At 43.1% G+C, this 13,677-nt stretch overlaps 1 protein-coding gene across 1 annotated transcript in view; it reads right to left on the minus strand.

Moving 5' to 3' along the window:
* LOC308406408 (furin-like protease kpc-1) overlaps positions 1 to 13,677 on the minus strand; it is a gene marked incomplete at its 3' end in the record, with an annotated part of 218,622 nt that overhangs the window by 22,721 nt on the left and 182,224 nt on the right. Inside the window, exons 14-15 of the mRNA XM_080897404.1 lie at positions 2,121 to 2,231; positions 1,800 to 1,893 (exon numbers count right to left, since the gene is read on the minus strand). Coding sequence (XP_080753530.1) covers positions 1,800 to 1,893; positions 2,121 to 2,231 — 205 coding nt within the window. The remainder of the gene's footprint in view (positions 1 to 1,799; positions 1,894 to 2,120; positions 2,232 to 13,677) is intronic.

Raw genomic sequence — 13,677 nt, forward strand, 5'->3', positions numbered from 1 at the left:
TAATCAGCCAGTTATATGGCAGCAGCTCAAAGCATTTAAGCATGTAGACAACTTGCTGAAATGGAGCATCAGAATGGGGAAGAAATGTTACTAAAGTGACTTTAAATGTAGCATGGTTGTTGGTGCAAGAAAGACTGTTCTGGGTATTTCAGACGATGCAGTGATTTTCCCCACACAATCATCTCTAGGGTTTAAAAGCAATGGTGTGAAAAAAAAAACGATCCAGTGAGCAGCAGTTCCCTGGGGAAAAAAATGCCTTGTTGATGCCAGAGGTCAGAGGAGAATGGCCCGACTATGTTAGGCTGATAGGAAGGCAACAGTAACTCGAATAACCACTTGTTACAACCAAGGTATGCAGAAGAGCATCTCTGAATGCACGTTTCTTCAGAAGAAGACCACACTGGTCCTGTCAGCTAAGAACAGCAAACTGAGGCTACAGTTTTCACCTGATTAATGACCTAATTTCTGCTCCAACACTCGGATGATATGGTTGGAATTTTTCATAAACACCAGAAAAGCATAGATCCATCCTGCCTTGCATCAGCAGTTCAGGCTTCTGGTGACACTCAGTGACTGGACTGACACACACACACACACATACCTTCACACACTTCACTACCTCAAGCACCTATCTGTACAATGTCACGCAGACACACACACACACATTAATACATCAAGTTACTTTTTGCACAATGCTCAGTCTTTTGCACAACCCACTGTCACTGTTGCACTTTTCTATTGCACTGTTGTGTCTGCATTGTTCTGTTCTGTCTGGTGTTGCACTGTTTTTTGCAATTTTTGCACACTTGCACTTTATGTAGTCCTGTGTTGATTGTCTGTTATATGTACATGATTGAAATGACAATAAAACCACTTGACTTGACTTGACTTGACTTGACTTGACTTGACTTGACGGTGGTGTATTGGTGTGAGGGATATCTTCCTGGCAAACTCTGGGCCCTTTAATACTGTTTAAACACCAAAGTCTACCTGAGTATTGTTGCTGACTATGTCCATGCCTTTAGCAGGGTAACACAGCATGCCACAAAGCTCATATCTTTTCAGACTGGTTTCTTGAATGTGAAAACAAGTTCAATGTACTCAAATGATTTCTACAGTCACCAGATCTCAATTCCATAGAGCACCTTTGGTGCGTAGTGGAACGGAAGATTTGCATCAAGGATGTGCAGCCAAGAAATCTGCAGCAACTGTATGATGCTATCATGTGAATATGGATCAAAAACTCTGCGAAATATTTCCGGCACCTTGTTGAATCTGTACCATAAAGAATTAATGTAGTGCTGAGAGCAAAGAAAGAGTCCAACCCTAAACTAGCAAGGCGTACCTAACATGGAGTGTAAATGTATATGCCTATGCTATTGAAAAAAACTCACTTTTGGAATCTTTCTTTGAATTTTTCTGTTATAGTTTAACATTTTTGAAAACAAACCTGTTCACTTTCTTGCTGTAATTTTTTTATAGATTGATATGTTATGGCTCATATCATGCACACAAAGACAAAGGAGAAGGTAAAGTCTTTATAAAGCCTTTAAAAAATGGAAAGGAGACAAGTAGCCTGCTTCTGTTTTGCTGAAGTCCACCTGCTAGCTCCTCTGAAATTCACTAATTCACTGTTTTCAGTTTTCCGTGTATGCTTAATCTGGAGAAAACTTCTCAGTGAGTGGAGAGTAATATTTCTTTGCAAGTAGGTGAATAATCACATTTACCAAAAACAAATTAATGCCAAAAAATGTTGTAAAATGTCATGTATTTAATCAAAAAAATAAAAAATTACCCACCTGGACATGCTCAAGAGTGTTGATCTCATTAGCCCTTCCTCGACAGGCTTCTGATTGGATGTTCACATTGACTCCTTGCCCTGGATAAAAGATTCTAGCCAATACAAAGTCATTACCTCTGTAAGTCGAAAGCCTCAAAAGCCTCTTCTCACATGCTCATTTCACTTTCATATGTATGCATAAAGCAGTGACAGGACAGATGAAGTTGAGTTAAAGATCATGGATGCTGATATCAAAACCAGTTTCTTGGGGGCTAATCTGAAAATCCTTAGCAGATAGAGTCAATAAAGTTTTTTTTGAAAAAAAATCTTTGTATTTTACCTGGCAGGATCAAGCGTGACTTCTTGTGTGCACTTCTTCTGTGAAGGAACACTGTGGAAGTGTGCGGCCTGCTGCACCATCAGCCCTGCATCCAACAGTCCAAAGCCGTACCTGCAACAAGGAAGGAAGAAGCAGTCCATTATGTGTATTTGTGAATATGATGAGCAGGAGCATGGTGTTGCGTTTTTATCCTCACAAACGTGAAATTGGAGGCTTTTTATGTGGGTGGCTGAATGTGGCTGCAGGAGCAGAGTAAGTGCTAATGACTCCGACACGAGGAGGCAACAAGTCATTGACGAAGATGATGTTGTCCTCTGACACAATCGCTTCCCGCTCTGTCCGTGCTGAGGCTGAGGGCTGCTGTTTGTGCGCCTGTAATTGCCTGGAGGATTGATTCTGAACAATGTGCCATCTCACGGACTGTAATCAAGCCTCATTATTCATTCGTTACTACCCCAATCTTGGGGCTGGAGACACAATGGCCGACCCTTAAGCGGCGTTGCTGCCTGGTGACTGTATGACCACTGCTTATCATGCTCTCTTCTCCACTTTACTACTCATCCCTTTTGAATCTTCCCCTCTCATCTTTCCTCTTTGGCCTCTCTTTTTTACAGAGCAGCCTGCTATTCAGTCTTGGTTTCCTCTCTAAATTCTCCTTCACCCTCCTTCATCAAACACAAATTTCTTGCATCAGAACTCTTCGCAGCCGCCTCAGTGATGCTGAAATCACAGTCTTCGTAAGTCTCTCTTTAATTCTCCCTCAAATCTTTCATTTTCATGCAATTCTCCGCTCACCGTTCCCTTTTGTTCAAATCGCGCTCCTCAGACTGAGTAACGGGGCAATAACAACCTTCATCGCCCCTCCTTCTTGGAAATTCAGAGGGGGTGACAAAGAGCTAATTCCTGCCATTATTACCATACAGACCTTATGACGTTAATCTGCAATAAGTGAAATTCATTATCCTGATGACGGGGTCTCTCGGAGCAGCAGAGCGAGAGACGGAGACAGGAGAAAGGAGAGAGCTGATCAATAACTCAATCTGCTGCCCTGCATGGGGCTCCATCTCCTCTGTCTCAGACTGTCAGTGTTTCGGAGGAGGAGACGCAGGATCTGCAGCCCGCATCATGCTCGTCCTAACAGCACGCAGTGCAATCAATGGACACAATCTAATCAGCCACTATCACCACCAGTGACTTTTAGCATGTAGGGCCCGGCATAACAGCATTAAGCAGACGGCTGTTTGGGGTTGAGGTGCACTACAGAAGTTCAAGGTTATTCAGAGGTTTTGTGAAAGCTGTGAAGAGCTTGAGCAAAACACAGCCGACAACAGCTCAGTGCAGAGAAGTGATTCCTCGTCTTACCCCCTTTATCCTAATGAGTTCTAAATGTGCTCATTGTATATAAATGAAGATGACAATGTCTTTATTTATTGATCAATGTGTGTTTAGAAGTCACCAAAACTGAACTGATGACTAGGAGCTGTGGCCCTGAATTTGCCCTAATACATATTTAAAGATGGATTGCTGTTATTGCTTAATATTTTTTTGTGTTGTCAGTGCACCAAAAACTAAAGTACAATGTCTCTGAACTCTTTGTAATTTACTCTTGAATATTTTAGATAGACTGTTTGATTGAAAACAAAATCTACATGTGAAATCTACACCTTTTTGCTGAAAATGGTGCAAAAAGAGTTTTTCCTTCCCACTGTTGCCAAAATGCTTGCTCACAAGAAGTCATATGATTGTTGTGTTATTCTCGTATGCATTATTGTAGGGTCTCCCTTACAATATAAAGGGCTTTGAGGCAACTGTTGTTGTGTTGTTGGTGCTGTATAAGAAAAATTGAATTGAATTGAAAATGCATAGTATTTAAGTAGCAACAAGATAGCTGTTGCACTGATGCACATTTGAGGTTCGCAGCAGCTTCAACTATTTGGTAATGGACAGATAAACCAATCAGGCATAATATTATGATCATCTGCCTAATATTGTGTTGGTTGGCGTTGGTCTCCCTTTTACTGCCCTGACCTCTCGAGGCATGGACTCCTAGACCCCTGAAGGTGTGTTTTGGTATCTGCGCCAGATCCTTTAAGTCCTGTAAGTTGTGAGGCAAGGCGTCATTAGATTGGAAATGTTTATCCAGCACATTCTACTGAATTGGATTGTGATCTGGGGAATTTGGAGGCCAAGTTAACACCCCAAACTCGCTTCTGTGCTCATGTTATGTCAGACTCGCCAAGTAGTAAGTCTGACTTTTAGCTTTTTTAAACCTTATTTTGGGCAAAATGTTTTTTTTAATTTTCAGATTTAATAATGAACTTGTTAAGTTTCAGTGTGACCAGTGAAATTAAAGTTACAGTTCTCTTTCTAGTCATGCACACAGGGGCATTGAAATAACTGCTGATTGCTGACAGTTGTTTCGTGAAGAACTTTGGACAGCTTATTAAATGTCATGTTAAACATTAAATGTCAACACTACATAGCAGTTTGTAATGCTCTGAGACAGGAGCTTACAAGCCACAAACACTATCTAAGCAGCAGCCATAGAGCACTTCAAGGAGCAGCTGTCAATACTTGAAATTCCGAAAGTTACCAAAATAAATTAGCCAGATAGGGGAATAGTTGGAAATGGGAAAACACAACGGAAACACTAGCACTAAAAATAGATTACCCAAGATATTTCACAGTGTGGAGGAAAATTGATACCTTGACTTCTCATAAAACAAACTGTTGGTGACCAGGCCTTGCCACCATGCTCCCTCTTAGTGATTAAATGTATCCCTCCTACCCAGCGCCCCTTAGCAAGAGTTGTGCACCTATTAAATCGTATGGCTCCCACAGATCGATCGGGCTTGCCCCAGCTCCACAGCCATAAACCCAAACCGGCATACAGTGTATCTGATAGAGAAAGCTGCAGGAAACAAGTTCCCCCACGAAAGAACATGATGAAAATGACAGATTTTATGTCCCCTGCCATGTCAGTGAAAGAGCACTACTGAGCCGGGGCACTTTTCAAGTAGACTCCCCAGCCTTTTCAGACGTCTCATCATCAAGAGCAAGGACTGGAGAGAGTCGTGCACCTTCTAAATAGCATTGTGATTTCTGGAACGAATTTGTGAGTAGTTTGATATCAGGATTGCATGTGATTGAGATTTTTATTTTCTTTCATTTTTTTGGAATCCTGCAAATGTCTTTAGGATAAAACCCACATAGTGTAAAGCATATCAAGTAATTAGTCAGAAAAACACAGTCATCCAATTTTCAACTTGTTCCTTCTCCACCTCCTGCGTGGTCGGAAGGAGGCTGAGCCAAGCCGATTACAGAATGACAGCCGATCTTCTGTCCACGCAGCACGAAGCATGTTAAACCCCCTCCGACCCCCCGCCTCCTCACATATGGAACCCACGGTCCTCACATTTTCTCTATCCACTTTCACTCCTCGATGGCAAATGCCCTTCCAATCTCTTACTCCCTCCTTCTTTTTATCTATTAACATGAAGGCCACTCCCCCCACCCCCCACCCCCCAACCCAACACACACACACACACACACACACACACACACACACACACACACACACACACACCGCTCCATGGGGCCTCTTTGTAACTGTCGAGGAACCCTTTTCACTTTTTGTTCTGTGGGGTTTCCCAGGTCCTTTCTCTGTTGATATTCACACCATCTGCCAAAAGCAGAGGAAGGTGCACACAAACCCAACTCGCACTTAGACATAGAGATCTTTGGGGGTTAAGGTCTTTCCTTCGTCTTTTTGCACATGGCGCTGAAAACACAGCTTTAACAACCTCTATCCTGTAACCAAAACAGATTTCTGCAGCTACCAGGGGACCCAGCTACGGCGGTCTCAACCCTTGTTTGCAGTGGTACGTCCTGCTAAGTCCCCCCCAATAGAAGTGGCTGTAAAGAATCACTCAAGCCGCACTAAGCAGCTGCCTGTGAGTTAGGTCATTTTCCCAGGAGCCACAGAGTGGGCATTGGCAGGACCTCAAAAAAGGGGGACACCATCTGTTCAGTGCCTGAAAAGGTTGGTGACACCTTCTGTGGTACCAACAACTTCTAATTAAGTGGCCAGGAATGCTGCAGCAGCTCCAACACATGATTGGTGGACTTGCCTTAGTTACCCTCTCCATCACATCTGGGCACCCACTAATGAAAAATGATCGATGAGAGAAAACAAGATCGCTTGGTGAAAGTGATGTGACTGTAGAAACCTAAGAAAAACTAGATTTTCTTTTGTGTGGGTTTTTTGTTTTTGGTTTGGTTTTCTTGCCCTCCTTTTGTTGCTCTTAATTGAATGTTTATCAGGAGCATAAAACAACTGCATTAGCCCTTTGGTCAATCCCAGCGTGGTTGGTTTCAGTTATATCATAATGTACTAATTTCATTAACATTAGGATTTAAATGAAATAACAAATAGACTTAACATTCTTCTGATTTCCATCGCTCTTGCAGCCAAATCTGCTGCTCAGAAATGTTACTAATTAGGCTTATTAAGTAATTAAGAAGAGGTCTTAATTATATCTGCGCCACTGGGACCTGCACGGCTGTAATCATGAAATGCTGTGCTGTGCCGCGCAGCTCAGCTTTGTTGGTGTGGATGTTACACAGTTTCATCCATTAAACTGTTCTGAATGTGTGTTGGGTTTTTTTGTTTTTTCTTTTTTTTTTTTTACAAAGAAAAAACAAAAATAGATTTTGAAATATACTTTTAGTGCTGTATTAGACAAATATCTGCATGATGTTAAATTACAGAGAGAGAAACACTCAGCAGCCTTCAACAGCACAGTCTCAAAATGCCAAGTGAATTACCTTGTGAAGAGTTAAAAGTTTAATGAAATATATTGCGGGGAGGAAAATGAGGGGTTTGGCACGGGCATGGGACTTAGTCTCGGGAGAATGGGCCCCGAACAGCCCTCTCAGTTTTCTATAGCCATCAGTCAAAGCAGCAGCCACCCGTTCCCGTCTTTTACACAAGGAGACTTCTCTGGAAGCCATGATGATCTATACCCCATGACCTCACTCTCAGTGTCCAACATATTTTGATTTGTAGCTCGAGTGTTATTCAAACACAAATTCAAAAGAGGATGAAATTCGGCAGAGAGCTTTTGTTGGACGCGCACCAAGGTACAGTCCTTTTGGATGTCTCTGCCCTTGTGTGGAAGGAAAGACGGAGTGCGAGAGAGAGAGATTGAGTAGCCCCTGCACTACAAGCTTGGCAAAAGATTCCCACCCGGGTCCCAAGCGTTTTTCTTTTAGTCCGGACAAAGCAAACACCGAACCAGGAGCCTTTGTTTGTCTTTTCAAAGGAATGGAGATTTAGATGCCACATCACTAAAACGTGACAGAGCAAACGCACATGTAATGATTAAAAAAGTCTGTTTTTGTACGTTGGTGACATCTGCTACATGATTTCATCACGGGAGCCACGTGGACTTTAAAGATTCTGTACACCACATGCAGGATTAGAGAATATAATTTGATGACAGGCTTGGGTTATGGGTCATTTTTGGGTGCACATATCATTACTGTTGCACATGGAACAAATCATAAAAATCATCTAGCAAATATGCATAATTTGGAAAGAAACAACAAAGAAGTCAATATGGAAACAGTGCTGACTTTAGTGCAAACCTAACAATGAAGGATACAGCATATTTGTGGTCAGTAGTTAATACCTAAGATCATTAATCCATAATTTTATAAATATTTTAATGCTACTTGTTCTAAGAAGTTCAGCTTGGTTCTGGCCATTAGTCTACAGCCACAGCAAAACAATTTCACTTGGAAAAAAAGTGGATTAAAGATGAGTGTGCGGACTATAATGGAACTTTATTTTTTCTGAACCCTCCCCCCACCCCACCAGCAAAATATGAGAATTGCTACTTGTACATGAATTATGCATCAGTTGAGGTTTAGAAGAGTGCAGGGTCCCTTCACCCACCCCCTCTTGTAGCGCAGTAGGGTGGAGTGGGGTGATATGTCTGTGTTTGCGTGTGTTTGTGTGTGCGTGTGCAGGGGTTTGGGTGGTGGGGTGTACTGGCACCCCTCTGTTTGCCTGCTGCACCCCCCTGCAGGGAGACACGGCACCCCCTGCAGGAGGTGCAGCGCTCCGCTTCCCCCTGTCCCCCAGGGCACGCAGAAACATACATAAACACACGCTCGGCATATTCAGCCCAGTTTATCTGCTGACCCATCCATCAAATGCACATCCACACACACACACACACACACACACACACACACACACACACACACACACACAATTACCATCAACATTGTGCGTCTCTGCGTAGAAGTAGAGTTATTATTCCAACACTTCAGGCTCACAAATACAGGGACACTTTAGAAATGTGTGGAAATTTGCAAAAACTTGAGAAGTACGATCATTTATGCAATTGAACAAAACTTGTACGTCTAAATAACCAATCATAATTTCAGGTCGGGGGTCCGCAGCTTATCCAGACTGCCCGTCTTCTTCTTTCTGATTCTGCCAAATTCAAATTAACACAAGGGCTTTGTTTCTCCTGCCCACCCACGCTCCCACCTACATAAAGAACCTGCACTTCCTCTCAATTATCCAACAATTACCTACACATAGATCTACTCTCCTTCATAGGAAACAATATCATTGCAGAGCTACTCCGAAATGAAGTGATAGTGGGGACTGTTAGTCTGCGGATGAGCTATTTCTTTAATTACCCTGCACATGCACACACGTTCTCTCGCTCTCTCTTCTAAATAGTGGCGTACATATAGACCACAGGCTCAGTCACAGAGTAATTGGCTCAGCAATGAAAAAAAGAGCAGCTCTGGATAATTAATTAATCTATCTGGCTGGGGCAGAGACGCGAGGCCAGTTTTCCAACCCCACCAGGGAGCCAGAGAAAGACCCGCTGCCCTCGTACGATCTATGACCATGACGAAACGGAAATGGCTCGCCACAATGCGTTAGGTGTGTATGCACCTTCTCACACAAACATACAAGTACATGCGCGGGGCTCTCATATCAGCACAGCCTCACAAAAACACTGCAAAACATGCAGGTATGTGAACTCTCAACTGTGTGCTGCACTAACACGCTCTGGATGTGGATTTACAGACCTAACAGAGTTGTGAGACTATTGATCTCCGGTCAATTCTGCAGACAGACCAAATAAGAACAAATCAGACTGGTCTTGTTCAGACTCAAGATTGCATTGCTTTTATTTACAGAGATACAGTAAATGTAGTTAGGGAAATGCATGCAAATATTTTGGCACTTCTCCTTCCCACGTCCCACTTTTTCTGTCGTATTTTTTTACAGGTTCACAGGAATGTTAAAAGGACATGCAGACATTAACCGATGTTCACTCCTTGCTTTTAGCACAGGATGTTTCCTTGGGTCAAAGAAATCATCTTATGTCAGGTAGGAAACCTACCTGTTGACTAGAAGTCAAATGTTCTTGTTTTAAGATGCAGTGTCTTTTTAGCTTTTCACAGCTCAGGAACCATCAAAGTGAAGTGTGTATCACTTGGATTTTCCTTCCACCTTCATGTGGTGCATTTTGGAAAATTGCCTCCTAACATGGACCTATTGTACTTTTCTATATTTATTGTGATTTATATTTTACATTCTCTTCAACTGAGTTTTATTTATATAGTGCAGTCATCTCAAGTTGCTTTATATTGTAAGGCAACGGCCCTACATTAATACAACCCCAACAATCAGATGTATGTTTACATCATATATATTGAACCAATCCGTTCAATATCTGTGAGTGTCAAAGTTCAGACTTCACATTTGAGCAAAACACTCAGTTTCAAACAGTTTTTTTTACTCTTTAGTCGATAACCCTAATTATGTTCATGCTCACAACCTGATGTTTAAACCTTGTGTTTGCAAATGGAAGCCAATCAGAAGAAGGGTGGTGTTTTAGGAAGAGGAGTTAGAAAAGCTTGTTTGAGAGAAAGGATGAGCTAAGGGGCTGACCCAGCAGGCCTAGTACAAGATAAGTAAGTAATATTTTATTTAAATGTGGGGTGCACAACAGGGAGTTTAGTTCCTGGTGTATGGATAATTAGCTCCTGGAACAATCAGATAAAAAAAGGTGTTTTTCTTTTTTCATGAAATTGGTACAGAAAGACCTGCTATCCATACAAACTGGTGATACAAGTGCTGAATGTAAGCTGTGGAAACAGTAAAGAGACCTCTGGCACATTTTCACCTGCTTCCACTGCGCAAGGAGAAGGGAGGAGTATGCCTGAAGATGTCAAAACTCAAGCAGTGCTCGCAGCACAAAGAACAACGTCACTGTGGAGCAAACGTTGAAGCACGTTATTCTGATAGTAAATACCATCTGTAGAAGCACAGGAACACCATATTGCATTGAGTAGATTGGGAAACAACGTCAAATAGAATTTTTGGTTATTTAGATCTTGGCAGAGGAGTTGAGGTGAGGAGTGGAAGGCAAGAGTGGAGCGCAGCTTTTCCACAACCATAGACAGTTTGTCTCTCAGACTCGGGGTGGGATCTGGAACTTGAGAGTATTTTCCCCCTCTTTTTTTTTTCCACCACAAGCCTGTGTTAGTGGTTGTCAGATCTAACAACAGGATGGGAGAATAAAACACACACACCACACACACACACACACACACCTCAGCTGAGGAGGGAAGTGGCAGGTACATCACGTCTATGGTAATAGAACAGCAGATGGAACTGGCAGGCACACACAGCTCCTTGTGCTTTGAGACATGCACACACATGCTCTTGCATGCGAGCGCACTTATTCAAATGTTACAAAAACACACTGACACAAACACGCAAAAATAAGCTGCTTTTACCTCACAGTGCTAAAATATCACAGCTGAAAATAAATACACAGCCTTAATCCACACACGCGCTTAACAAGCTAGGAGTTTGACTTTCTCCTGCCAAAATTGCTAAAAAGCGCAGGTCAGCTGGAATAAGATTCGTATAAGAAAAGGAGACGTGTCAGGATGTTGGTCCGAGAAGGTGCTGTCTGTTTCTGCTATGTCCCTGTGGGGCAGCACATGAGCAATGGCTTTGCCACTGGCCCTGATAATCTAGGAGATAAATCATCTTTAGTCACTCTCTAACAGCCTGACAGACAGACAGCCCTAAGTACCTGGGAGGGTGGCAAAGGGACACTTTAAAATCTCCAGTGATGAGGGGGTATCACCGTGAAGAAAACAGTTAGCTGCCCCGAGCTCCCTCATATTTCCCAGAGTTTCTGGCTGCCATTTTGGCTCCATCTCAAGGCGCTATTCCGGCTCTATCTCATGTCACCGTCCTGGCTGCCATTCAATTCTCACGTTGGCTCCGGTTCAGCCTCCATTCTGGCTCAGTTTCAAGCTCCACAGTGGCTGTTTTTCAGGGGGCTTCATTGTGGCTCTGTTTCAGCAAAGCCACCCCTCCACCACCTCCCTCCCCATTTTCAGTTTCAGCACCCCAGGTAGCTGGCCTCCTGCCCGGCCTGCAGATCAGTGGGAGATCCAGGCTCAGGCCTTTTGTTTGGGGTGGCATTTTGCCTTTGTTTTCCCATCTCGCCTGTAATCTAAACACCCAAAACATCTCATGCTTGACAAATCGGCCCTGAGACGGGGGAGCAGCGGAAGACAAACGGCTGGAAGCGGTTCAACCCCAGGCAGGACTGATGGTGTCCGACTGGGCCTGACCTCCCAAAGGTTAAAGACACGTTCACTTACAAAGCAATCAATTACCCAGGCTGTGTGGGCGCTTTTAACCAACCTCCCCTCCTGCCTTCCACACAGCCGGCATTATTGATGAGGGTCCCAGCATACTGCACACTCCAACCTGGAGTGTGTATTACATTTCACAATTGAAATAAATCTCAGATTCCTGGTGTTACAGTAGTGCCTACCTGAACGTCTCTGCTGCTTTATGTAGTCTTGCTGCCCCCCCTCTCCCACCCCCCTCCCGCATCCTCCTCCTTCCTTCCTCCCTGCCTCTCTCCCTCCTCTCTGCAGGTTGTTGTAGCAGGTTTATTCTGGTAGTTGGGCTCCGTGGGCCTCGGCAGGCCCCTCAGCTGTTCCGCTGGGTTTGTAATTACCATTTCATTAAGAATGACAGTTTCGGGGGTTGAAGCACCATTTCATCCGGGTCTCGCGGGGAAGACGCTTGCCAAATTTACAGTGTGAGTGGCAATTATCTCTCTTCGTGTCTGCAATTCACCATTTTGTACTTAGTGGCTTGACAACGGCTAGGAACATTTTGCTGGAGTAATAATAGGTCTGGGATATTTACACTGTAGCCCACTCAAGCTTAGCTCTGTGAACAGACTGCTATGAGCTATCAGAAGAGATAGAAGCAAGCAAGAGGAAATACTACAGAGACAAGCACTACACCAGTGTGTACACAGAGTAGGTGTGGCAATAAAACGTGCTTTTTAGAACGCTGAAGGAAAACTGCTCAGTGTGGAGCGGTGCAGTTTGACTTTGGAGGCTCACTCTGTTTCACATATGTGGTCTTTCGCAGTCCAAATAAGAGCTCATTTAGTATATTGTTTTGGGTTCAGTCATTAAATGTTTTTTACGGCATCTGTAATGTTTCTCTTTTGGCCACTTGACAAAAATGACTCTTAACCTCAGTGGAGCTACTTGGTGAAATTATAAAAGTTAAAATGTGTGTTTTTCTCTTCCAATGCGGGGCACATAGGAAAATGCAACACTTTCATTATATTCCCAAATGCAATATATAACTTACCAACGCGGCTAGTCAGAAGTTTATCACCTGTTATTGTGAAGATGTTTTAAAGTATGTTTTTAAAGTTTGACCTAACCCCCAATCCAACCCCAGTTAATGGGCTAGGATAACTGGTGGTACTAAATTACCCATAGATGTGAATGAGTGCGAATGGCTGTCTGTCTTTCTGTGTTAGCCCTGCAACGAACTGGTGACCTTTCACCGTATGGCAGCTGGGATCGACTTCAGCACTCCTACGACCCTAAACTGGATAAGAGGAAGAGAATGGGTGGATGGATTTTCAAAGTTTGTTTTCAAACTGGATTTTCAAAGTGCATTATCTTATACGTGAACATGGCATTCTCATCCCTATTTTTCCTTCTTTTCCCATAAGGGAACTCTTTAGAATTTGATTGCAGCATTAGACACGAGGGACCAAATCTGCAGTCTCAATCTTCCAAATTTTTCCCCAAAGTGCTCCAAGAAATGGCTGTAAAGAATAACAGATACAACTGAACATTATTAATGCCAAACAAAGGTCATTCACAGCCTTTAAGGGGATGAAGTGAGTTACTGACTGCAGCTCAGATCACTGACTCCCATGCCTTTGCAATGTGCTTGCTTTGCGCACATTGACACATAAGACAAGAGCAGTAAGATTGTACAAAATGTGCATTCATAGTTCTGTTATATCTAGCAACACTCGTAGGTGAAGTGAAAAAGCAGCAATCACAGAAATTCATATTGTTTAACCTCTTAAGCCCCAAGCCTAACTGATCTCCTGCCTTTTGCTCCTGTATCAGGGGGCGTTGGGGCTTAAGAGGTTAACAACATGAA

The sequence above is a fragment of the Rhamphochromis sp. 'chilingali' genome (assembly GCF_963969265.1).
Source record: "Rhamphochromis sp. 'chilingali' genome assembly, chromosome: 11".
NCBI classification, from domain to species: domain Eukaryota; kingdom Metazoa; phylum Chordata; class Actinopteri; order Cichliformes; family Cichlidae; genus Rhamphochromis; species Rhamphochromis sp. 'chilingali'.